At 42.7% G+C, this 27,666-nt stretch overlaps 2 protein-coding genes across 2 annotated transcripts in view; both read left to right on the top strand.

The window, feature by feature from the left end:
- Positions 1-912: 912 nt before the first annotated feature.
- plaub (plasminogen activator, urokinase b) lies at positions 913-9,375 on the top strand. Its single transcript, XM_038974987.1, has 11 exons — positions 913-1,095; positions 1,902-1,953; positions 2,082-2,183; positions 2,434-2,587; positions 2,805-2,908; positions 3,119-3,163; positions 3,360-3,567; positions 4,119-4,270; positions 4,538-4,678; positions 5,263-5,411; positions 8,934-9,375. Exons 1-11 carry the CDS (start codon positions 1,030-1,032, stop codon positions 9,126-9,128), a joined length of 1,368 nt encoding a protein of 455 aa, XP_038830915.1. The 5' UTR covers positions 913-1,029; the 3' UTR covers positions 9,129-9,375.
- Positions 9,376-18,068: 8,693 nt separating this feature from the next.
- LOC120030070 (vinculin-like) overlaps positions 18,069-27,666 on the top strand; it is a 58,425-nt gene continuing 48,827 nt past the window's right edge. Inside the window, exon 1 of the mRNA XM_038975388.1 lies at positions 18,069-18,457. Within this exon, the coding sequence (XP_038831316.1) occupies positions 18,290-18,457 (168 nt within the window). The 5' untranslated portion in view covers positions 18,069-18,289. The remainder of the gene's footprint in view (positions 18,458-27,666) is intronic.

A 27,666-nucleotide genomic window follows, 5' to 3' on the forward strand; every position in this document is an offset into this window, starting at 1 on the left:
CACCTGGATTCACCTGGTCAGTCTATGTCATAGAAAGAGCAGGTGTCCTTAATGTTTTGTCCACTCAGTGTACGTTACCCATCATTTCAGAAAATTCTAATAGGTATGCAAGATATGCAGTGATCACATCTGCAACAAATAATAAAGTTGGGTTGAATAAATCTTTCAATATGGTTAATAAAAAAATAAAAAAATTGCTCCTTTTAGATGTTGGAGTGGATTGTTTTGACATTCTGTGGCCTATGGAAATATGTCTACAATCATGCAGCAACCTCATAAACAACACTAAAGAGTTTAATTTCCTGTGTTTGAATGTCTGCGTTCCACCAGTTTACATATTCTAAAAAATGATTTTTCTTTTGTTGAGGTTATCCAGCCTGGATTCAAACAGAATTTTCCCCATTTTGATGTCGTGGAGTGGAACAAAACAAATGCTCAACATCATTTTTGCTGTGGGCATTGCCAAACTGCCAGTTGCCAAACTGGTATCGGTTAGGTGGTTGTCATGGTTTCACTGGTGTGACTGGTTTTACAGTCACCGGATGGGAAAACCAAACAGAGGTTTGGTTTTCGAAAGGAACCAGACTGAAAAACAGACTGATAAGGGATATGTCATTATTCTACTTAATATGATCTTCAGATATTCAGTCCATAATGCAAAAACAGTCATATTCAGTGAACTTATTTGCATCTGTTCGTAGTCATCAACATGTGTTTTGGCATGTTTCCTGACAGTTGTCGAGTGCTGCTCTTTCTGTAGAATCAAACATGAATCATCAATAAGGATTGTGTCTTCCTGTGATAATCCCACAGTGTTCCTTCACACGGTTTAGACATGCCCAACCTGTCAACGAGCTTCCTTCTAACCAATCACATCTGTTCCTCACTCTATATAAGCAGCAGAGAAACATTTTGCCCCTCCGTGAGATCCGAGGACTACTACTGAGAAACACTGCAAGTCCTGACCACACGATTTCGCCAAACTCTTTGTGCAAGAAGTACAATAGATACTTTACTCAACAGAGAGAGATGGGAAGGAGTATTTTGCTGCTGGTTTTGACAACCACCCTGGCAGGGGTGTCACAGAGTGAGACGGTAAGGAGTGTTAAACTGTAGTTGTGTTTTACACTGCAGCACATTTTTGCCATGTCTATTAGTATTTTAAGATTCATTATCAAAGTTTCCGGAATGCTTCCTGTATTTGTCAGAGGAATGTAAAACATGACCAGTAGTGGAAAAATAACTAAATTGTCATACTTGAGTAAAAGTAAATATACTTTAATAGAAAATGACTAAAGTAAAAGTGAAAGTCACCCAGTAAAATACTACTTGAGTAAAAGTCTAAAAGTATTTGGTTTTAAATATACTTAAGTATCAAAAGTAAAAGTATAAATCATTTAAAAATCCTTATATTAAGGAAACCAGACAGCACCATTTTCTTGTTATTTTAATGTAGGGATAGCCAGGGGCACATTCCAACACTCAGACATAATTTACAAAGGAAGCATGTGTTTAGTGAGTCCGCCAGATCAGAGGCTGTAGGATGACCAGGGATATTATCTTGATACGTGTGTGAATCGGACCATTTTCCTGTCCTGCTAAGCATTCAACATGTAACGAGTACTTTTGGGTGTCAGGGGAAATGTATGGAGTAAAAAATACATTTATTTTCTTTAGGAATGTAGTAAAGTAAAAGTTGTCAAAAAATATAAATAGTAAAGTACAGATACCCCAAAAAACGACTTAAGTAGTACATTCAAGTATTTTACTCAAGTACTTTACACCACTGAACATAACCATGTGTTTGATGTCATGGCATCCATAACAATACTGCATCCGTGTCGAGCCAATGCTGTATCATACCACAATGCTTTTTCATAACGGATTTCTGTTCTTCACAGGGCTTGCTGAGACAGAAAAGACAGATTTCTAATTTCCCCTACCGAAGATCAGGTACATCTAGCTCAATCAAGCTCTACGTCACCAAATATACAACAATCAAATATATCTTTACCACATGTACACAAGCTTCTCACTCTTAAAAAAAAAAAAAAAATGTATTCACCTGTTACTGTTTCTAGGTGGCCTCTGTCGTCATGGTGGCACCTCTGTCCCTGCCCTGTCCGGAGAACACATGTTCTGCTTATGCACAGTTGGTTACGGTGGCAAACACTGTGAGTTAGGTAAGAAACACTCTTTTACATTTGGACACTTAACAACTACTGTACCTCTGACACTTTGAATTGATGGGGGGAAGAAAATCTTTCTTGTTAAAAGTCTATGTGACTTGTGTGTGTGTGCGTGTGCGTGCGTGTACATATCGAACTTGTTGAGCTGTGGAAATAATTTCCTCATGAAGGACAGTGAAGTACAACATAATCAATGAGTCAATCGATCAATATGTTTCATTATTTTTTTTGTATTTTCCTTCAGATACAGCAGCCACCTGCTACACGGGAACTGGGATGTACTACAGAGGTAAAGTGTCTCAGTCAGAGAGTGGGCGCAGGTGTTTGGGGTGGGACCTGGACACCAGAAACCGCCTGATGGTGTCTGACGTCTACTCCGGGAGGCACAACTACTGCAGGTAGGGGCCTTTATCCGACTCTCAAATGGCACCCTATTCCCTATATAGTGCACTACTTTTGACCAGGGCCCCCTATATAGTGCACTACTTTTGACCAGGGCACAATATAGGGAATAGGGTGCCATTTGGGATTGGACTGTTCAGATGTTTCACTCAACAGTTATTTGTAAATTCAAATGTGCAGTGTGTAATGAGGAAATCCATTTTTTGACTTCAGGAATCTGGAGTACAAACGTCGTCCGTGGTGTTATGTAATGAAGGGTGTTGAGCAGGTACAGGAATACTGTGATATCCCTCGCTGTGGCGTACCTGTGGAGACAGGTACATTTAACTTATTTTCATTCTCTCTCCCCTTAACGGTTGTTTTGATTATTTCATCATTTGTTTGGCTTTGATTGTGAGTAACATGTAACCATACTATTACCATGTTATTACCATGTTATTACCATGTTATTACAACGTTATTACAACGTTATTACAACGTTATTCTGTGCTGTAATGTATAGTGGTATCAACTTCAACATCTTGCAGGTCCACTTGATTATCTGCCCACTGAGCCCACTGTACCAGACACAGGTGAGATGAATTTGCTTGGTCTTGCTACCGTACAAAATTAATATAATTCTAAATATAATACGTAACTATCCTTCTTCCATGCTCATTCAGTTAAATTCATATAGCAATTTGAATATACATTAAAGCAACTTAACATTTTCCCCATGCTCTTTCAGTCTTGTTTTCATTGCAATTGGTTTGGTTCCCACTATCACAGCGTCCAGTCTGACAGAGTCCACGTGTGGCCAGCGTACCAGGAAGCAGATGAAGATCGTAGGAGGGACAGTTGCCGCAGTGGAATCCCACCCGTGGATGGCTGCCATATTCTGGACGAGCCGTCAGTCTAAAGAGAACGCGTTCCGCTGTGGGGGTAGTCTGATCTCTCCCTGCTGGGTTCTGTCTGCTGCCCATTGCTTCCCTGACAGGTACTGTAAGAGGCAGCGCTGACATTTCTCAACGGTAACAAGCCAGTGAGGGTGTACAGTACCAGTGTCCTTTATGATAGGACCCGGCCCCCTTCTTGAGATGTTGTTCCTGGCTGACTTGTTTTGTTATATTTCCATTTTCTGTGATGTGTGTGTATATAAAGTGTAATATTGGGATGCAAACTCAACATTAATACATTTCAACTCTATATCTCTATATCTTATAGATATATATCTCTACATCTTTATACATGGTAAAGATGTCTTCTTTTTTAAGCCCATAACCATGTTTGTGAGGCGTGTACATTTTGTTTCAAGGTAGATTTGTTTAAGACTACCAAGAAACCCTGATTTAGCCCAGAGCAGTAAATAGTTAATCCCCTAAAGGGGACATGTGATTGCACCAGCCAATACATTCAACACCAAAGTGCAGGGGTACAGGTTAGTCGAGGTAAATCTCTATATGTAGGTAGGGGTAAAGTGACTATGCATAGATAATAAATAGTGAGAAGCAGCAGTGTAAAAACAAATGTTGGGGTTTCCACACACAGCTCTCAAACTAAAGCCGGCAGCCTCTTCGTCACTCTGGGGAAGAGTGCCATCAATGAGACTGACGACACCAAAGAACAGACGTTTCAGGTGGAAGAGGTCATCATGCATGCAGAGTTCGAAAACAGTGAAGGCAACTTCAACAATGACATCGGTACGAATGAACACTGCTTTTATGTCCCAAATCTGTTTGCGCTGTCTGTGCCAAATCCTCTCACGCCAATGGCCAGAAGAGTTGGCACAGACATCACAAACATAAACACAAACAGATCTGGTACGAGGAGATTGAATTCCAATCTCACTGTGGTATTGATTTTTGAGTTTGTATGTTCTGTGAATGTAAAGTTTGAAACTTCAGTACATGTGTCATGGTATTTGAGACTGTCAGGATAATAACGCAGAGTGGTTGATGTGTTTCCAGCTCTACTGAAGTTAAAGGCTGTAGATGGTCAGTGTGCAGTGGAGAGCAGCTCTGTGAGGACTGTCTGCCTGCCCCCGGCACGCCAGGCCCTCGGCGCCGGATCCTCCTGTGAGATAGCTGGCTACGGAAGACAGAAGGAGGGTAAGGAGGATCATCTACAACATACCAGGGCCCGTATTCATAAAGCATCTCACAGTAGGAGAAGATGTGCCGTATTTGTCCATTAACTTACAGAGAATAGAAATGTGAGTTTATCTCACAACCCAACCCCCTGAGACACACATACACCCCCTGAAGTGCTGGAAGCAATGGGTCGGGCACATTGCAGCGCCCCTGGAGCAATTATAGGTGGTTCAGTGCCTTGCTCAAGAGCACAATGGCAGGCAATGGTATATTGTCTGTGCTGGGATTTGAACCAGCAAACCTGGTTTCTCTGGTTGTTGGCCCGCTTCTCTGAGCGCTCAGCTACCTGCCACCCCGGAGTAGGAGTGCTAGTCTAGGATCAGGTCCATATAATATTCATTATAATGTAATACGGAGCTCTGAGTCTGAGAACTTTTTCAATACTATCCTAGACCTCTTATTTTAAATGTATCAATCACTTGATATGATCCATTCCCATTTCCTTTCCCATTATATATTTACTTGTTTTCATGCCTACGTAACATAGATTTTTATTTACCTGTTGAGTGCTTTCTTATGTTGTGTCCTTTTTCTTCATTCAGGTTTATGGTACAATTCACAGTACCTGAGGGAGGCAACGGTGAACCTTTTGGCCCATGACGTCTGCTCAGATAAGGCGTACTACGGAAACCTGATCACAGAAAACATGTTCTGTGCTGGGAGACCGGACTGGAGTCAAGATGCATGCAAGGTATGATATGCAGAAGTGACTTCAGATTAAAATTTCTCCTCAGCGGTTAATATCTATTTGGAAAATAATCATGTCATTCAAAGTAAAAACAGAACGACATGTAAGAACAATATAAGGATATTCTTTCTCCATGAGAAATATTCTGTATTTAGAGTATAACTTTGCATAATTTTTTTTTATTATGAATTACTTGTGAATAATGATGAGTGAGAAAGTTAGAGTCATCGATATCATAACCCCCCAAAAAATGCTAACCTCCCCTGTTATTGGTAATGGTGAGAAGGTTAGCATGTCTTGGCGGTATGATATAAAATGCTAACCTCCCCTGTTATTGTAATGGTGAGAGGTTAGCATGTCTTGGAGGTATGATATAATATGCTAACCTCCCCTGTTATTGGTAATGGTGAGAGGTTAGCATGTCTTGGGGGTATGATATAAAATGCTAACCTCCCCTGTTATTGGTAATGGTGAGAAGGTTAGCATGTCTTGGTGGTATGATATAAAATGCTAACCTCCCCTGTTATTGGTAATGGTGAGAAGGTTAGCATGTCTTGGCGGTATGATATAAAATGCTAACCTCCCCTGTTATTGGTAATGGTGAGAAGGTTAGCATGTCTTGGCGGTATGATATAAAATGCTAACCTCCCCTGTTATTGTAATGGTGAGAAGGTTAGCATGTCTTGGCGGTATGATATAAAATGCTAACCTCCCCTGTTATTGGTAATGGTGAGAGGTTAGCATGTCTTGGCGGTATGATATAATATGCCAACCTCCCTTGTTATTGTAATGGTGAGAGGTTAGCATGTCTTGGGGGTATGATATAAAATGCTAACCTCCCCTGTTATTGGTAATGGTGAGAAGGTTAGCATGTCTTGGCGGTATGATATAAAATGCTAACCTCCCCTGTTATTGGTAATGGTGAGAAGGTTAGCATGTCTTGGCGGTATGATATAAAATGCTAACCTCCCCTGTTACTGGTAATGGTGAGAAGGTTAGCATGTCTTGGCGGTATGATATAAAATGCTAACCTCCCCTGTTATTGGTAATGGTGAGAAGGTTAGCATGTCTTGGAGGTATGATATAAAATGCTAACCTCCCCTGTTATTGGTAATGGTGAGAGGTTAGCATGTCTTGGGGGTATGATATAAAATGCTAACCTCCCCTGTTATTGGTAATGGTGAGAAGGTTAGCATGTCTTGGTGGTATGATATAAAATGCTAACCTCCCCTGTTATTGGTAATGGTGAGAAGGTTAGCATGTCTTGGCGGTATGATATAAAATGCTAACCTCCCCTGTTATTGGTAATGGTGAGAAGGTTAGCATGTCTTGGCGGTATGATATAAAATGCTAACCTCCCCTGTTATTGGTAATGGTGAGAAGGTTAGCATGTCTTGGCGGTATGATATAAAATGCTAACCTCCCCTGTTATTGGTAATGGTGAGAGGTTAGCATGTCTTGGCGGTATGATATAATATGCCAACCTCCCTTGTTATTGTAATGGTGAGAAGGTTAGCATGTCTTGGGGGTATGATATAAAATGCTAACCTCCCCTGTTATTGGTAATGGTGAGAAGGTTAGCATGTCTTGGCGGTATGATATAAAATGCTAACCTCCCCTGTTATTGGTAATGGTGAGAAGGTTAGCATGTCTTGGCGGTATGATATAAAATGCTAACCTCCCCTGTTACTGGTAATGGTGAGAAGGTTAGCATGTCTTGGCGGTATGATATAAAATGCTAACCTCCCCTGTTATTGGTAATGGTGAGAAGGTTAGCATGTCTTGGAGGTATGATATAAAATGCTAACCTCCCCTGTTATTGGTAATGCTGAGAAGGTTAGCATGTCTTGGCGGTATGATATAAAATGCTAACCTCCCCTGTTATTGTAATGGTGAGAGGTTAGCATGTCTTGGGGGTATGATATAAAATGCTAACCTCCCCTGTTATTGGTAATGGTGAGAAGGTTAGCATGTCTTGGTGGTATGATATAAAATGCTAACCTCCCCTGTTATTGTAATGGTGAGAGGTTAGCATGTCTTGGGGGTATGATATAATATGCTAACCTCCCCTGTTATTGGTAATGGTGAGAAGGTTAGCATGTCTTGGCGGTATGATATAAAATGCTAACCTCCCCTGTTATTGTAATGGTGAGAGGTTAGCATGTCTTGGCGGTATGATATAAAATGCTAACCTCCCCTGTTATTGTAATGGTGAGAGGTTAGCATGTCTTGGGGGTATGATATAAAAGGCTAACCTCCCCTGTTATTGTAATGGTGAGAGGTTAGCATGTCTTTGGGGGTATGATATAAAATGCTAACCTCCCCTGTTATTGTAATGGTGAGAGGTTAGCATGTCTTGGGGGTATGATATAATATGCTAACCTCCCCTGTTATTGTAATGGTGAGAGGTTAGCATGTCTTGGGGGTATGATATAAAATGCTAACCTCCCCTGTTATTGTAATGGTGAGAAGGTTAGCATGTCTTGGCGGTATGATATAAAATGCTAACCTCCCCTGTTATTGGTAATGGTGAGAGGTTAGCATGTCTTGGGGGTATGATAAAAAATGCTAACCTCCCCTGTTATTGGTAATGGTGAGAGGTTAGCATGTCTTGGGGGTATGATATAAAATGCTAACCTCCCCTGTTATTGTAATGGTGAGAGGTTAGCATGTCTTGGGGGTATGATATAAAATGCTAACCTCCCCTGTTATTGTAATGGTGAGAGGTTAGCATGTCTTGGGGTGTGATATAAAATGCTAACCTCCCCTGTTATTGTAATGGTGAGAGGTTAGCATGTCTTGGGTATGATATAAAATGCTAACCTCCCCTGTTATTGTAATGGTGAGAGGTTAGCATGTCTTGGGGTATGATATAAAATGCTAACCTCCCCTGTTATTGGTAATGGTGAGAGGTTAGCATGTCTTGGGGGTATGATATACAATGCTAACCTCCCCTGTTATTGGTAATGGTGAGAGGTTAGCATGTCTTGGGGGTATGATATTTGTGCCTTTGTAACTTTCTCACTCATCATCCTTCACGATGGATTAATGATTATCTGTAATCATTGTAGCATAGCATCCACATTAATGTAGAAGTCTTTAGAAGCGTATTCTATTCTTATTTACAAGAAAGTGACTCCAAAATGACACAATACATTATTTACCATTTTGGGCACAAAATAATCTGAAACACAACCAAAACAAACTGCAAATGCATCCAACACATTTGTAGAGTCACACACTTGATGTACTGCAGCCATTGATGCTAGGAATATGGGACAAAATACTTCACTTTTGACTACTTTACTACACGTATAAGTAAATTCGTCCAAATACCTTTGGTTACCTAAAATGGGAACTATGTACAAAAAGTGCTGTAATTTCTAAATGAAAATAACCTCAAATTAAAGCTGACACTCATAGTCATTGTACCACTTCAAATCCAAAGTGCTCGGGGTACAGAGCAAAAACAATAAAAAAATATGTCTTGTCGTATATTATACAGTATTCCTCTGTCTTTCCCAGGGTGATTCCGGAGGGCCCATGGTGTGTGAGGTGGATAATCTAATGTTCCTTTTTGGAATCGTCAGTTGGGGCGAGGGCTGTTCTAGAGCCTTACGACCAGGCGTGTACACAGCAGTGACCAACTACAACAAGTGGATCGAAGAAAAAACTGGCTTATCCTCCATCGCCTCAGGGTCTATGTACCCACAGAAATAACCTCCCCAGGGTCTATGTACCTACATAAATAACCTCCTCAGGGTCTATGTACCCACAGAAATAACCTCCTCAGGGTCTATGTACCTACAGAAATAAACTCCGTAGGGTCGGTTATAGACACTATATCATGTTGTATAATTGTACATATAGGAATATAAGTATTTTAACGACTGAAATGTAAACATATTTTTGTACTTCTGTCTTTTCAAAAGGGGCAACAATAAAGCATTTTTATATTACTCACAAATCTAATGGTATTACAAAACGGTTTCAACTTCTAACCTTGAACGTCTACTGTAGCAAATGTGGGAAGATCTCCTTCCAGTGACTCACCAGTGACAGCTTGTAATATGGTTATCATACTACCTAATAACATACACCACCTTAATCCACCCACAACACCCACACAATCCTCACCACCCAGGAGCCTCGACCTAGTCATGAATCTGGAATCTGTATGGACCGGTGGTCAACCTTGAACCACAAGGTTTGAGATCTTTTACCCGATGGCCATTTAAATGTAATTAAGGCTAGAGTTTTGCCTTATATTTGTCACCTGGATGAAAGGAATGCTTCATATCTCCAATTACAGGTCTTGTTAATAACAGATTTGTGTGATTTTGTAAGGGGTCAGTCAGTTGACAGTCTTGTCCACCTGCCAGCTCTCTTTCTGTTGAACCAATGCTTCTAATGTATGTGGTAACAATTAGCCTGGGGCAAAGTTAGTCAGTTAATGGTAAAACATTTAGCCCATGTTTTTGGAATTCTTCAGTGTTATTAGTGCCTGATGAGAAGCCTATAGTGTTGAACCTGAGTTTCCCAACTCATTCCATTCAACCCATAAAAAGGAGACTTCTTGTTGTTGAATTGCAGCTGTCGAAAGACGAATTCCATCTCTATTGGCAAGAAATATTATCTGCTTGTAACTCAGAATCTTTATTTTAATTTTGTCATGGTTTTTCACACAATGAATTACATTAGCTTTACTATTGTTTTGGGTAATTTAGCTAAAACTCTTTTACATATTTATTTCATACCTAGTCCATGACTATATTCTAATACTTACTAGGCACAATGATCTCTCTCTCTCTCTCTCTCTCTCTCTCTCTCTCTCCCACTTTGTCTCTCCAGACCATTTAAAGGTCTGAGTGGTGAGTTACAGAGTGGGGAGAAGAGGGGGGCTTACCTTGTCTTCAGCCTGGCAGGGAAGTCATGACAACTGTTGTGAGACTTGACACGCAGCGCTCTGTGTGTGTGTCTGTGCTGGAGAACTTGACACGCAGTGCAGGGATTTAGTGGAAGCCCTCCTCACAGGAAGCCACTAGCAGCACCACGGCAGCTGTCCCTGACCCACCGTGTTATTTTTGTTTTAACGCTTTGGGAATATGTTATCGAGGGGAAAGTGTGGGAAAGGAGGGGTGTGGAAAACGCATCAGCCATGGCAGGAATTACATACTCAGAGCTGGGGTCCCCACGGTTACAGTAACCTACGGTGACATCATCCGGTTCCGGGTTTCACCAGAGAACTTGAGACGGGATGAGTAACAAACATTAACCAAATCCAATTTTTAAAGACATGCAGTGATACCTACAGAGATATATATCACGCTACCTCTGTACAGTACCAAGTATACATAGGTGATAGAGTTTAGTGAAGATGGGGTGGCTAGCTGAGTTAAAACGACACAACGGTTTAACTTAAGAAGCTTGTAAGATTTACATTTGATACAAAACAACATTTTGAAAGTCCTCCCGTAGTCATTTTCCAGTATAATAATATAGTACAGGTTCTAATTGGTGCATGATAGTGAGAATCGAATTTCCTCAATTATTTCAACCTATTGTATTTAGTACATTTCACCACCAGATGGTGTCAGGTGTTAACTATCCATGGAATTGCAAGGCCTTTGTACAGACAGAGTAGTGTTGTTGAGGCTTCAAAAGAGCCTTTCTCAAAACATATTTTATTATTTATTTTTATTTATTTTTATTTCACCTTTATTTATCCAGGTAGACCAGTTGAGAACAAGTTCTCATTTACAACTGCGACCTGTCCAAGATTAAGCAAAAGCAGTTGCGACACAAACAACAACACAGAGTTACACGTGGAATAAACAAACATACAGTCAATAACACTATAGAAAAGTCTGTATATGGGAGGTAAGATAAGGGAGGTAAGGTAATAAATAGGCCATAGTGGCGAAGTAATTACAATTGAGCAATTAAACACTGCATTCTAAAGAATGCTTTCAGCAATATCAGGACAATTCCTAATACAGCAAATGATAGCACGGCATCATAGGGCACAGTATGCATCTGTTTACTTCACAATAGTTATAACAATGAAATGTGTAAACACTTAACACTTACTCATGCCACCAGAAATGTTTGAGTAGGAACTAAATACAAACTATCAACAGTTCTATATCAGGTCTGTGTGGAAGAATGAGGCCAGGGGCTATGTCTCAAATCCCTAAGCTGACAAGGTAAAAATCTGTTGTTCTGCCCCTGAACAAGGCAGTTAACCCACCGTTCCTAGGCTGTTATTGTAAATAAGAATTTGTTCTTAACTTGCCTAGTTACATTTTTAAAAGTAGTGCCCTACATAGGGAATAGGGTGCCATTTGGGACACAGCCACCCATCTTGACCAGCAGCCAAACCCACATGCATTCCAGACTATTAACAGGGGAGGGTCCTGGGAGCAACCCCACACCTCAGAGAACTACAACCCCACACCTCAGAGAACTACAACCCCACACCTCAGAGAACTACAACCCCATACCTCAGAGAACTACAACCCCACACCTCAGAGAACTACAACCCCACACCTCAGAGAACTACAACACCACACCTCAGAGAACTACAACCCCACACCTCAGAGAACTACAACCCCACACCTCAGAGAACTACAACCCCACACCTCAGAGAACTACAACCCCATACCTCAGAGAACTACAACCCCAGACTACAGAGAACTACAGCCTGCTGCCTTCACAGGGGAGGGTCCTTGGAGCAAACCCAGACTTCAGAGAACTACAACCCCAGACTACAGAGAACTACAACCCCAGACTACAGAGAACTACAGCCTGCTGCCTTCACAGGGGAGGGTCCTTGGAGCAAACCCAGACTTCAGAGAACTACAACCCCAGACTTCAGAGAACTACAACCCCATACTGCAGAGAACTACAACCTGCTGCTTTCCTTTGATTTTTACATCTAGAATGGACTCTTCTTCTCTTTGGTTATCTTACCTGCAGGCGTGCCTTCCTAGAGAGAGATGGGCCTCCTTGTGTACTGTCATCTAGGCCTTTTCTATAGCGTCTCCATTCTCTATGGGCCTCCTTGTGTACTGTCATCTAGGCCTTTTCTATAGCGTCTCCATTCTCTATGGGCCTCCTTGTGTACTGTCATCTAGGCCTTTTCTATAGCGTCTCCATTCTCTATGGGCCTCCTTGTGTACTGTCATCTAGGCCTTTTCTATAGCGTCTCCATTCTCTATGGGCCTCCTTGTGTACTGTCATCTAGGCCTTTTCTATAGCGTCTCCATTCTCTATGGGCCTTTTGGATGATCACATTATTATGGATCCATCTAAGTAAGAGTGGTATCATGGAAAGATACTGCAAAGAAATAGTGATTTGCAGTTGCTTGCACATCAAATAGCTAGTATTTGACAAAACAGTTAAAGTATATCATCAGCTTTTCAAGCATTCTGAAATAAGGGAAGTACTCGAAGGCTACAGAGCCTAAACCTGATTTCTCATATTTACAAACTCTATTCTGCTTCCTTAAAAATTGACTGATTTGGGTCGGTGAAACTAGAAGTGGCTATGAGGTAAGAAGAACTGAAATGGCTACATTTAGCTATATGGCAGTAATCCTGGAGAGGAACTGAAATGGCTGCATTCAGCTATATAGCAGTAATCCTGGAGAGGAACTGAAATGGCTGCATTCAGCTATATGGCAGTAATCCTGGAGAGGAACTGAAATGGCTGCATTCAGCTATATGGCAGTAATCCTGGAGAGGAACTGAAATGGCTGCATTCAGCTATATGGCAGTAATCCTGGAGAGGAACTGAAATGGCTGCATTTAGCTATATAGCAGTAATCCTGGAGAGGAACTGAAATGGCTGCATTTAGCTATATGGCAGTAATCGTGGAGAGGAACTGAAATGGCTGCATTCAGCTATATGGCAGTAATCCTGGAGAGGAACTGAAATGGCTGCATTTAGCTATATGGCAGTAATCGTGGAGAGGAACTGAAATGGCTGCATTTAGCTATATGGCAGTAATCCTGGAGAGGAACTGAAATGGCTGCATTCAGCTATATGGCAGTAATCCTGGAGAGGAACTGAAATGGCTGCATTTAGCTATATGGCAGTAATCCTGGAGAGGAACTGAAATGGCTGCATTCAGCTATATGGCAGTAATCCTGGAGAGGAACTGAAATGGCTGCATTTAGCTATATGGCAGTAATCCTGGAGAGGAACTGAAATGGCTGCATTCAGCTATATAGCAGTAATCCTGGAGAGGAACTGAAGTGGCTGCATTCAGCTATATGGCAGTAATCGTGGAGAGGAACTGAAATGGCTGCATTTAGCTATATGGCAGTAATCGTGGAGAGGAACTGAAATGGCTGCATTTAGCTATATGGCAGTAATCCTGGAGAGGAACTGAAATGGCTGCATTTAGCTATATGGCAGTAATCGTGGAGAGGAACTGAAATGGCTACATTTAGCTATATGGCAGTAATCCTGGAGAGGAACTGAAATGGCTGCATTCAGCTATATGGCAGTAATCCTGGAGAGGAACTGAAATGGCTGCATTTAGCTATATGGCAGTAATCGTGGAGAGGAACTGAAATGGCTGCATTTAGCTATATGGCAGTAATCGTGGAGAGGAACTGAAATGGCTGCATTCAGCTATATAGCAGTAATCCTGGAGAGGAACTGAAATGGCTGCATTTAGCTATATGGCAGTAATCGTGGAGAGGAACTGAAATGGCTGCATTTAGCTATATGGCAGTAATCCTGGAGAGGAACTGAAATGGCTGCATTTAGCTATATAGCAGTAATCCTGGAGAGGAACTGAAATGGCTACATTTAGCTATATGGCAGTAATCGTGGAGAGGAACTGAAATGGCTGCATTTAGCTATATAGCAGTAATCCTGGAGAGGAACTGAAATGGCTGCATTTAGCTATATGGCAGTAATCGTGGAGAGGAACTGAAATGGCTGCATTTAGCTATATGGCAGTAATCGTGGAGAGGAACTGAAATGGCTGCATTCAGCTATATGGCAGTAATCGTGGAGAGGAACTGAAATGGCTGCATTTAGCTATATGGCAGTAATCGTGGAGAGGAACTGAAATGGCTGCATTCAGCTATATGGCAGTAATCCTGGAGAGGAACTGAAATGGCTGCATTTAGCTATATAGCAGTAATCCTGGAGAGGAACTGAAATGGCTGCATTCAGCTATATGGCAGTAATCCTGGAGAGGAACTGAAATGGCTGCATTCAGCTATATGGCAGTAATCCTGGAGAGGAACTGAAATGGCTGCATTTAGCTATATAGCAGTAATCCTGGAGAGGAACTGAAATGGCTGCATTTAGCTATATAGCAGTAATCCTGGAGAGGACCTGAAATGGCTGCATTCAGCTATATGGCAGTAATCGTGGAGAGGAACTGAAATGGCTGCATTTAGCTATATGGCAGTAATCCTGGAGAGGAACTGAAATGGCTGCATTTAGCTATATAGCAGTAATCCTGGAGAGGAACTGAAATGGCTGCATTCAGCTATATGGCAGTAATCCTGGAGAGGAACTGAAATGGCTGCATTTAGCTATATAGCAGTAATCGTGGAGAGGAACTGAAATAGCTGCATTCAGCTATATGGCAGTAATCGTGGAGAGGAACTGAAATGGCTGCATTTAGCTATATGGCAGTAATCCTGGAGAGGAACTGAAATGGCTGCATTTAGCTATATAGCAGTAATCCTGGAGAGGAACTGAAATGGCTGCATTTAGCTATATAGCAGTAATCCTGGAGAGGAACTGAAATGGCTACATTTAGCTATATGGCAGTAATCGTGGAGAGGAACTGAAATGGCTGCATTTAGCTATATAGCAGTAATCCTGGAGAGGAACTGAAATGGCTGCATTTAGCTATATGGCAGTAATCGTGGAGAGGAACTGAAATGGCTGCATTTAGCTATATGGCAGTAATCGTGGAGAGGAACTGAAATGGCTGCATTCAGCTATATGGCAGTAATCGTGGAGAGGAACTGAAATGGCTGCATTTAGCTATATGGCAGTAATCGTGGAGAGGAACTGAAATGGCTGCATTCAGCTATATGGCAGTAATCCTGGAGAGGAACTGAAATGGCTGCATTTAGCTATATAGCAGTAATCCTGGAGAGGAACTGAAATGGCTGCATTCAGCTATATGGCAGTAATCCTGGAGAGGAACTGAAATGGCTGCATTCAGCTATATGGCAGTAATCCTGGAGAGGAACTGAAATGGCTGCATTTAGCTATATAGCAGTAATCCTGGAGAGGAACTGAAATGGCTGCATTTAGCTATATAGCAGTAATCCTGGAGAGGACCTGAAATGGCTGCATTCAGCTATATGGCAGTAATCGTGGAGAGGAACTGAAATGGCTGCATTTAGCTATATGGCAGTAATCCTGGAGAGGAACTGAAATGGCTGCATTTAGCTATATAGCAGTAATCCTGGAGAGGAACTGAAATGGCTGCATTCAGCTATATGGCAGTAATCCTGGAGAGGAACTGAAATGGCTGCATTTAGCTATATAGCAGTAATCGTGGAGAGGAACTGAAATAGCTGCATTCAGCTATATGGCAGTAATCGTGGAGAGGAACTGAAATGGCTGCATTTAGCTATATGGCAGTAATCCTGGAGAGGAACTGAAATGGCTGCATTTAGCTATATAGCAGTAATCCTGGAGAGGAACTGAAATGGCTGCATTTAGCTATATAGCAGTAATCCTGGAGAGGAACTGAAATGGCTGCATTTAGCTATATGGCAGTAATCCTGGAGAGGAACTGAAATGGCTGCATTTAGCTATATGGCAGTAATCCTGGAGAGGAACTGAAATGGCTGCATTCAGCTATATGGCAGTAATCCTGGAGAGGAACTGAAATGGCTACATTTAGCTATATGGCAGTAATCCTGGAGAGGAACTGAAATGGCTGCATTTAGCTATATGGCAGTAATCCTGGAGAGGAACTGAAATGGCTGCATTCAGCTATATGGCAGTAATCCTGGAGAGGAACTGAAATGGCTGCATTTAGCTATATAGCAGTAATCCTGGAGAGGAACTGAAATGGCTGCATTCAGCTATATGGCAGTAATCGTGGAGAGGAACTGAAATGGCTGCATTTAGCTATATGGCAGTAATCCTGGAGAGGAACTGAAATGGCTGCATTCAGCTATATAGCAGTAATCCTGTAGTGAGTAGTGATTATATGGTGTTAGTGCAGTGTTCTAGGGATGCAGTGTACTCTTCAACTCCATATATTTTACCCTACATGGAACTAACTACTGAATGCTGTCTGTGTACTTCACAGACATGTCAGACATCCATGCCTAAATGAGAGATTAACTAAATATCGAAGATGATTATATTAAAACTTCTGAAATAAGGTTTAAATTTGAAATTTAAATCTTGTATATTTGAGGATCTTTGATTTAATTATCTTTGCTTATAGACATAAAACACTAGCAAGATAGAATGTTTACATGAGGTCTGAAACAGAACAACTTCCTTGATTCTTTCTTTTTAAGACTTCCTTTTTAGGAAGTAGGATGTTGCCTTGCAGCCTCCTGGGAATCTGAGGGAATTCCTTCACTGGTTTGGTTGTATGTTTTTATTTTTTATACAGCAGTATTGTTATTTCAGGTTGTAAAGGGAGGAGATGGAATTTGAGAAATGTGTTATGCTACACACAAGTAGACCAGAACTAGAATAAATCGTTTTGACCAGAGTTAGTACACAAATGTGCCCATGCTTGATTTCTGTTACACTGTGTTTTAATAAAAATATTTTTTCTCCAGTCTAGGTGGTTTGAGTGTGTTGCCTACTAAAGTATGAAAGTGAAAACGACATGATAAATATGTCTGAGGCTGATCTCAATGCCACTGGATACAGAACTTTAAACACTCACAGGATCAACTGTGAATAGGTGGATGTACAGTGTGGTCAATTGCCACTGGGCTGGCAGTGGGTAGACTCCATAAGTCTTGAACTCTTGAACTTAGGCTTATAAAATCACACCAGTTTCAGTCTTCAAACAAACATGTTACCCTCTGTATACAGTGTCTATCCTACCGATCCCTGACTTCGGCATACAGATTACATTTAGTTGTAGGCTTCTGGTCCGGTATACTTTGAAGAATTACTTGAGCGCTGTAGTTTGTAATATGTTGTATCATAACTGTAGTAAAAAATGTATATAATGGAATATATATTAAATCAATATCTGTGGATTCTATCCATTTTTAAATAATTTCTTCCAAGCCAAAAACATTTCCCTATTCTATTCTATTCTATTATATCATTGTTTATCCTACCGTTATAAATAAGATGGACAGAGGTATAGCCTATATCCAAAAGCAACTAGGCTATATTTCAGTCCCTTCTGCCAGCATCTTGTCAAACCTGATGCGTCACTACAGTTTACACCGTCTGTCCTTGCTGGTTGGAATTCGCTCCTCTCAACAGAGTCATATTTCCCTTTTTAGGGCATGAGAATGTTTACGTAATTTGGGGAGAACTCGCATCTCTAGCAAACTCGACTATGTGGAACAGGCGGAGCCTATCGGGAAAGAGTGACATCAGCTTGTGCCAATCGCGTTTGCGGTAACATATATGCCATTTCTCTTATTGGTCAGGTGGCGGACATAGCATTTTGTCGGGTAGGTTGCTCACTCTTCGAGAGCTGCGGTTGGGGATTCTCACATTGATGGTTGCAAGGGGAGTAGTTAGTGTTCCAAGAGAGCGAAACTGTGCTGGGCAAGGAAAGTGTTGGATTAACCTTAGACTTTACAGGGGCACAAACAAGAGAGGGAACTTTTGAAACAGCCAAACGGGGCCAGACTTTTTTTTCTCTTGGATAGGAGAGCGGACTCAAGTTTTCATCATGCCGGTTTTTCACACAAAGACGATAGAAAGTATCCTAGAGCCGGTGGCTCAGCAGATATCCCATCTGGTGATAATGCACGAAGAAGGTGAGGTGGACGGGAAAGCTATCCCGGATCTCACGGCTCCCGTGGCTGCCGTGCAGGCAGCTGTCAGCAACCTGGTTCGGGTAAGTGAAACGTCCCAACCGAATATCCCTGACTTCGGGCAGGTTACCTGTCGCACGCTGTCTGTGTAGTGGCTACATTGTGCCAGCCCGCCACGATTCCTTGTCATTTTATCTAAGAAGTTACCGCTGTGGTTACTTTGTTATTTTCCCTGCTCTGTCGGTTGGCAACATTCTGCTTTTAGAACGCGAGCGATGTAACTACAATGTATCAAGTTTTGTTGAAGTTTTCCACTTGGGCCATAGGGCAGTGACGCCCTTTTCCCCTTGAAAATATGCCCTACCCCCTGGAGCCGAGGGTTGACTGCCATATCTCGACGTATAGGCCTATAATATTCTCATGCCGGAGTATTTCAAACAAATATACTTTGTATCTAACTAACAATTTAAACGACCCTTGTATATTCATCACCAATTCAAGTGTCCTCTAGTAATTCATGATCACTTCAGCTGTTTTCGTGAATGCCGGTTCTGGACGGTTCTGACTTAGAATATGGACAATTACAAATACCTAGGTGTCTGGTTAGACTGTAAACTATTACATCTAGAATTGGCTTCCTATTTCGCAACAAAACATCCTTAACTCATGCTGCCAAACATACACTCGTAAAACTGACCATCCTACCGATCCTCGACTTCGGCGATGTCATTTACAAAATAGCCTCAAACACTCTACTCAGCAAATTGGATGTAGTCTATCACAGTGCCATATACTAGCCACCACTGCGACCTGTATGCTCTCGTTGGCTGGCCCTCGCTTCATATCCGTCACCAAACCCACTGGCTCCAACTCTATACGTTTCTGCTAGGTAAAGCCCCGCCTTCTCTCAGCTCACTGGTCACTATAGCAGCCCCCACCCGTAGCACGCGCTCCAGCAGGTATATCTCACTGGTCACTATAGCAGCCCCCACCCGTAGCACGCGCTCCAGCAGGTATATTTCACTGGTCACTATAGCAGCCCCCACCCGTAGCACGCGCTCCAGCAGGTATATCTCACTGGTCACTATAGCAGCCCCCACCCGTAGCACGCGCTCCAGCAGGTATATCTCACTGGTCACCATAGCAGCCCCCACCCGTAGCACGCGCTCCAGCAGGTATATCTCACTGGTCACCATAGCAGCCCCCACCCGTAGCACGCGCTCCAGCAGGTATATCTCACTGGTCACTATAGCAGCCCCCACCCGTAGCACGCGCTCCAGCAGGTATATCTCACTGGTCACTATAGCAGCCCCCACCCGTAGCACGCGCTCCAGCAGGTATATTTCACTGGTCACTATAGCAGCACCCACCCGTAGCACGCGCTCCAGCAGGTATATCTCACTGGTCACCATAGCAGCCCCCACCCGTAGCACGCGCTCCAGCAGGTATATTTCACTGGTCACTATAGCAGCACCCACCCGTAGCACGCGCTCCAGCAGGTATATTTCACTGGTCACTATAGCAGCCCCCACCCGTAGCACGCGCTCCAGCAGGTATATTTCACTGGTCACTATAGCAGCCCCCACCCGTAGCACGCGCTCCAGCAGGTATATTTCACTGGTCACTATAGCAGCCCCCACCCGTAGCACGCGCTCCAGCAGGTATATTTCACTGGTCACTATAGCAGCCCCCACCCGTAGCACGCGCTCCAGCAGGTATATTTCACTGGTCACTATAGCAGCCCCCACCCGTAGCACGCGCTCCAGCAGGTATATCTCACTGGTCACTATAGCAGCCCCCACCCGTAGCACGCGCTCCAGCAGGTATATTTCACTGGTCACTATAGCAGCCCCCACCCGTAGCACGCGCTCCAGCAGGTATATCTCACTGGTCACTATAGCAGCCCCCACCCGTAGCACGCGCTCCAACAGGTATATTTCACTGGTCACCCCCAAAGCCAACTCCTGCTTTGGCTGCCTTTCCTTTCAGTTCTCTGCTGCCAATGACTGGAACGAATTGCAAAAATCACTGAAGCTGGAGACTCATATCTCCCTCACTAACTTTAAGCACCAACTGTCAGAGCAGCTCACAGATCATTGCACCTGTACACAGCCCATCTGTAAATAGCCCATCCAACTACCTCATCCCCATACTGTTATTTATTTATTTTATTTTGCTCCTTTGCACCCCAGTATCTCTACTTGCACACTCATCTTCTGCACATCTATCACTCCAGTGTTTAATTGCTAAATTGTAATTACTTCGCCACTACGGCCTATTTATTGCCTTACCTCCCTAATCTTACCTCATTTGCACACACTGTATATATATTTTTCTATTGTATTATTGACTGTACGTTTGTTTATTCCATGTGTAACTCTGTGTTGTTGTTTGTGTCACACTGCTTTGCTTTATCTTGGCCAGGTCGCAGTTGTAAATGAGAACTTGTTCTCAACTGGCCTACCTGGCTAAATAAAGGTAAAATAAAAATAAAAGAAGTAAAAAATGCCAACATACAATTGCGTGGATCCAAATGTTTCCTCCACAAGCTTTTTATTGAGAATTCGTGGAAGACCGATGAGTTGATCAGGACTGAAAAGGACAACCCCATTGTATGACATTGTATTAAGCATGTCATCAAATCAAATGGTATTTGTCTCATGCGCCGAATACAACAGGTGTAGACCTGACCATGAAATGCTGAATACAACAGGTGTAGACCTGACCATGAAATGCTGAATACAACAGGTGTAGACCTGACCATGAAATGCTGAATACAACAGGTGTAGACCTGACCATGAAATGCTGAATACAACAGGTGTAGACCTGACCATGAAATGCTGAATACAACAGGTGTAGACCTGACCATGAAATGCTGAATACAACAGGTGTAGACCTGATCATGAAATGCTGAATACAACAGGTGTAGACCTGACCGTGAAATGCTGAATACAACAGGTGTAGACCTGACCGTGAAATGCTGAATACAACAGGTGTAGACCTGATCGTGAAATGCTGAATACAACAGGTGTAGACCTGATCGTGAAATGCTGAATACAACAGGTGTAGACCTGATCGTGAAATGCTGAATACAACAGGTGTAGACCTGATCGTGAAATGCTGAATACAACAGGTGTAGACCTGATCGTGAAATGCTGAATACAACAGGTGTAGACCTGATCGTGAAATGCTGAATACAACAGGTGTAGACCTGACCGTGAAATGCTGAATACAACAGGTGTAGACCTGACCGTGAAATGCTGAATACAACAGGTGTAGACCTGATCGTGAAATGCTGAATACAACAGGTGTAGAACTGATCGTGAAATGCTGAATACAACAGGTGTAGACCTGATCGTGAAATGCTGAATACAACAGGTGTAGACCTGATCGTGAAATGCTGAATACAACAGGTGTAGACCTGATCGTGAAATGCTTAATACAACAGGTGTAGACCTGATCGTGAAATGATGAATACAACAGGTGTAGACCTGATCGTGAAATGATGAATACAACAGGTGTAGACCTGATCGTGAAATGATGAATACAACAGGTGTAGACCTGATCGTGAAATGCTGAATACAACAGGTGTAGACCTGATCGTGAAATGCTGAATACAACAGGTGTAGACCTGATCGTGAAATGCTGAATACAACAGGTGTAGACCTGATCGTGAAATGCTGAATACAACAGGTGTAGACCTGATCGTGAAATGCTGAATACAACAGGTGTAGACCTGATCGTGAAATGCTGAATACAACAGGTGTAGACCTGATCGTGAAATGCTGAATACAACAGGTGTAGACCTGACCGTGAAATGCTGAATACAACAGGTGTAGACCTGACCATGAAATCAATCAATCAAGTTTATTTTATATAGCCCTTCGTACATCAGCTAATATCTCGAAGTGCTGTACAGAAACCCAGCCTAAAACCCCAAACAGCAAGCAATGCAGGTGTAGAAGCACGGTGGCTAGGAAAAACTCCCTAGAAAGGCCAAAACCTAGGAAGAAACCTAGAGAGGAACCAGGCTATGAGGGGTGGCCAGTCCTCTTCTGGCTGTGCCGGGTGGAGATTATAACAGAACATGGCCAAGATGTTCAAAATGTTCATAAATGACAAGCATGGTCAAATAATAATCAGGAATAAATGTCAGTTGGCTTTTCATAGCCAAAATGCTGAACACAACAGGTGTAGACCTGACCGCGGAATGCTTACTTACAAGCACTTAACCAACAATGAAGTTAAAGAAATCCTGATCTGTCGGCTAATGACAGACAGATCATTTATATTTTCTGAATATAGTCCATGTAGCTTATGCAGGACAATACAATCTTTGTTGTATAGCCTACAGTAAGGGGCGGCAGGTAGCCTAGTGGTTAGAGCGTTGGGCCGAGCTGACAAGGTATAAATCTGTCCTTCTTCCCCTGAACAAGGCAGTTAACCCACTGTTCCTAGGCCGTCATTGTAAATAAGAATTTGACTTGCCTAGTTAAAAAAAAAAATCTCTCTGTGTGTGGTGCTCCTCTACATAAAGGAGATGACTGACAACTCCACGGCAACCTAGCCTACAGTCAGATATGTAGGCCTGGAGTCAGATATGTAGGCCTGCAGTCGGATATGTAGATCTGCAGTCGGATATGTAGGATATGTAGATCTGCAGTCGGATATGTAGGATATGTAGGCCTGCAGTCGGATATGTAGGCCTGCAGTCGGATATGTAGGCCTACAGTCGGATATGTAGGATATGTAGATCTGCAGTCGGATATGTAGGCCTGCAGTCGGATATGTAGGCCTGCAGTCGGATATGTAGGCCTGCAGTCGGATATGTAGGTCTGCAGTCGGATATGTAGGCCTGGAGTCGGATATGTAGGCCTGCAGTCGGATATGTAGGCCTGCAGTCGGATATGTAGGCCTGGAGTCGGATATGTAGGCCTGGAGTCGGATATGTAGGCCTGGAGTCGGATATGTAGGCCTGGAGTCGGATGTGTAGGCCTGCAGTCGGATACAGAAACGACATGCTCTTTATCATTTAGTATAAATGAAGTCTTCATTATGACAGTTTCCCCCCCCCCCCCCCCCCCCCCCCCGAACAGTTTTGACTTGAATGAACCCCTTCTGGAGCCGTCTGAAAGGTGGCCTGGTTAGAGGAGAGTGTAAATAGAATCAATGGTAGTGAAAACCACAGTTGTACTCAGTGGTGCTCCACAAAACCTCTTCATAAAGGAGATGACTGACTGAACCCCATGGCAACCAGCAACCGAGGCCTACAGTCTAGGCATGTACTTGTAAAAATGGCAGATTAGTACAGAATCCAAAAGCAATTTCTTCCCTAATATCAATTTTATGAAGTATTAGTGTTTTCGTCTGCAGTCTAAACGTGATGTGACCATACTACACTGGAAAAGTACCAATGAACAAATTACCATTTTCATTTCCTTTTTCTTGTTTACTAAGATCATAGCTGAGATGATGATTTCCTAAGTGAAGAAGCGAAAAATGTCTCTTTATCGGTGCCTTTGCAGAACTTGTGGTTTACAAAAAAAGGAAATTAAATTAAAAAAACCTCTTCCAAACAGCGCAGCAGCTCAGGCGATAAGAAGGATGTTCCAGGCCATGCAGGGACACTGCCACTTCCCTATTCAGTACAAGATGTTATAGTAGAGTGCTACACAACCAGAAAACGCCAGGAGTCCCTGGTAGCTGTCTGGAGGATAGATTTGGACAATCGAACTGGCTTTTCTGATCCTCTCCTCACAGCTAATGTTTACTCATTGTAGCAGCATTGTTGTTTACGTGTTGGCACTGGCCTGGCTAGTTGGCCCTGGCCTGGCCTGGCTAGTTGTCCTGTCTGGCTGACCTATCTGGCTGGCCTGGCTGGGTGGCCTGGCTGGCTGTCCATCTGGTGTAGGCCCATGGGCTAAACAAGCCACAGTTACTTCTGTAACCATTCCTTTCTTTTACTGGGAGTCATTTATTGTAAATCTTCCACCAAATATATAACAATAGGGAGAAAATATCAGTACAACAAACAAAAGCATCCGTTTTCTCATGACTTTGTTGGTCCTCGTCAGAATCTCCATTTAATAACTGCTGAAAACACGTGGTTCTCATTGGCCTTTACACTGTTCACCTGTCCTCTGTGAGTTGTGATAAAAGGTATGTTTGCAGAAAGGCAGTGAGATCTATGGCCTTCCTGATAAAGTCATATTATTAAGAAGCACTGTGAAAGGACCAGACGTTTTACAGTCTAAAAGTGACTAAGCAATCATAAACATGAAAGTGACTCTTTCTTACACATCTATTTCTTCTTCTGATGCTCTATAAACTGACACTGGGATGCATGTTCACACAGTTTTATTCAAGTTGATTGGTCGTGTACACAGTTGAGCAGATGTTCTAGCAGGTGCTGAGAAATGCTATGTAACAAGCTATTATTATTATCCTTATTGAATTGGTTTCAGTAGTTCAGACCAGCACTTCCGTTTTGGTCAGGCCCTTCGTGGTTGTAATGTAAGTAGCCAAAGCTTGTTTCTGTGGAGAGATGTCATGTAGGGATCACCACCAGGCTTCTCTGTGGTTAGTACGAGCAGGCAGACGAGGCGAGTGATCATATTCACGTTAGCCTTCTCCTTTGGGGGGTGAAATCAGTGAAAATCAATTCCCCAGCTGTGCTATCTGAACAGTGATCACATATTTCCAACTGTGGCACGACGATGAAGGCGTAACTCACACTGTAATAATTTCCTGTTTCCCTAGAAACGGTATCAACACTGTCACTGTTATGATGTTATTGAAATGCTCCGGCATCGACTTGTGTGAGTGTGTTTTGCAGTGTACTTCGTGGTTTAAAAAAAAAAAATGGCCTCTTGTTGTATCTGAGTTGGAGGCGTATAGATCGTAAAGCCTATTCTGTCTACTGAATTAGTGCTATTCTAGAACTATCCAGTGAAGCAGACCTGGGTTCAAATACTATTTGATATCTTTCAAATACTTTCAGCGTTTGCTCTAGCCTGGTTGGAGTGCCAGATGGGCGGGGTTTATAGTTTTTGGACTACTCTGTTGGGACATTTTTAAGTCAGGCAAGCTCAATCAAGCACAGATAAAATATTTGAAATAGTAGTTGAACCCAGGTCTGCAACCAAACCCAGGGCTGGGTCTCAGCCTCTTTCAGACAGGGTGCTGTAACTCATGTGGCCTCGGCCACTCAATGAAACCAATGACTTTACCTCAGACATTCCCAGGGAGAGGCTGGGCCAAAGAAAGCCATTCACTTTGTCTCGGCTACCCACAAAACAACACATTGCACAGACTTGTAGCCTAGCCATTAGCCAGGGGTCTACATCTCAGAGTTTACAATTAAATCTAACGTTCACATCCCACCATGCAATCCTTACTAAACTGCAAAACCAGGCAATTATTGGATTAGGCTACATTAATTCCTCGATTTGTTGAATTGTGTTTACAATATCTGCTGTGGGTTGTTGTTGATCTCCTGGGATAGCCAGGGAATGTGTTTTCAGCTGTTTGAATGAAGACCTCCTGGATCTGTCTGACTGCTGCTGGGGCCTTCAGTCTTTTAATGATCAGTCATCTTGTGAATGTTTAAAAAGGATGGAAATCCCATTATCCCAGATACATGGAGATGAAAAGGTCATTCTTCATCATGAGCCAAGATGTTCTCCTCAGCATTAACTCAGCCAGAGGACAGACTTTATCAGCCATTAGTGTCTATGGTTTATTCAGCTGACGGACTGTAAATCAGACCATACATAATCTCTATGGTGTCAGTTTGATGTCTCTGGTTGTGTTCATCTATTCAATGCCAATCTAAGTAGATTGAAAAGGGACCAACCTTGATGTTTGTGTAGAAGGAATCAGCCTTGATGGCTGTAATCCATCCCTTAGCCTTGGCTCCCACTATAACAAGTGTTATTCAGTCAGGCATACTATTCAACAGGCGTAGTTCTGAGATGACTAAAAGAGAGCTTATGAAATGAGGCCTACTGTACTTTGTCAATTCTGCAGTTCATTTTTATGGTCTTTAAAATGGGGAGGAAGCATGTCAACGGCAGACGTAGGGCCTTGGCATAGACTGGGAACTGAATATTTGGAGACTGCAATATCATTGAGTCTTGTGCAAAAGGAAGGATGCACTGCTCCTACTTGTATTTTTTTTTTTAGGAGTCCTGCAAAGACACTAAGACAGGCCTATTACTCAGATCAGCTTCTCTCGTTTCCCTCCATCTTTATTTCAGGCCTACACGTAAGCAGCTAGTAGATGTGTTTATGAACCATTATTCAAGTGAAGTGATAATGAAAGACATGGAACACAATGGCTTTCGAGTGGCGCAGCGGTCTAAGGCACTGCATCTCAGTGCTAGGTGCGTCACTACAGACCCTGGTTCGATCCCGGGCTGTATCACAACCGGCCGTGATCGGGAGTCCCATAGGGGCGGCGCACAATTTGCCCAGCGTCATCTGGGGAGGGTTAGGGGAGGGTTTGGCCAGGGGGCAGGTCGTCATTGTAAAGTAAGAATGTGTTCTTAACTGTCTAGTTAAATAAATGAGAAAAAAACCACACAAGGGGAAGTTCATAGTCAACTTGTTTGTTTATGACAGTTGACAATATTGTAATTTCACAACAAACCTCAGTTTAACACATGGATGTAGGCAGAAGTGCCTCCTCACTTCACTATATTTCAGTATGGAAAATTGCATCAATATCAAGTAACTGGTCTCAATAAATTATTTTATTACTACATCAATTAATTCAAATTTACTTCTTTAATGTGTGATTATGGGGGAATATATATGTCTAAGTCAAGTGGTTTAAGGCCTTCCAAAATAAACTGCGTCCTGTTATCTGCTTCTCCAGTTTCCTGTCATTTGTCCAAGGAAGGGGGGGGGCAGGGAGAGGATGGATGTAGGGAGGGAGGAGAGAGGAAAGGAGGGGTGAAAGAGATTGGTGGGTGGGTGGGGTGCAGTTAGCCAAGTCAGGAAGGATAATGGCTATGGATCTGAATCCTCCAGCAGCAGTCCAATGCTCCAGCAGCTGTTCGTTAGTCTCGGTCCCTCCGACCAGTGTACTAACTTAACTAAAACTCTGCTGGGTGGTGATGAGCCCTCCCTCTGTCCTCAGCGGTGATACATCTGATGGCCCTAGACCACAACAGCCAGGAGAAATGGTGTGTAGTCAGATGTCAGGAAACCACGCGAATATTTGTGTTCCATCGAGTCACCTCAGTTATGTTGTGTAAGCGCGTCTCAAATGTTACCCTATTCCCTATAT

This window comes from Salvelinus namaycush, chromosome 35, assembly GCF_016432855.1.
Source record: "Salvelinus namaycush isolate Seneca chromosome 35, SaNama_1.0, whole genome shotgun sequence".
In the NCBI taxonomy this organism is placed as follows: domain Eukaryota; kingdom Metazoa; phylum Chordata; class Actinopteri; order Salmoniformes; family Salmonidae; genus Salvelinus; species Salvelinus namaycush.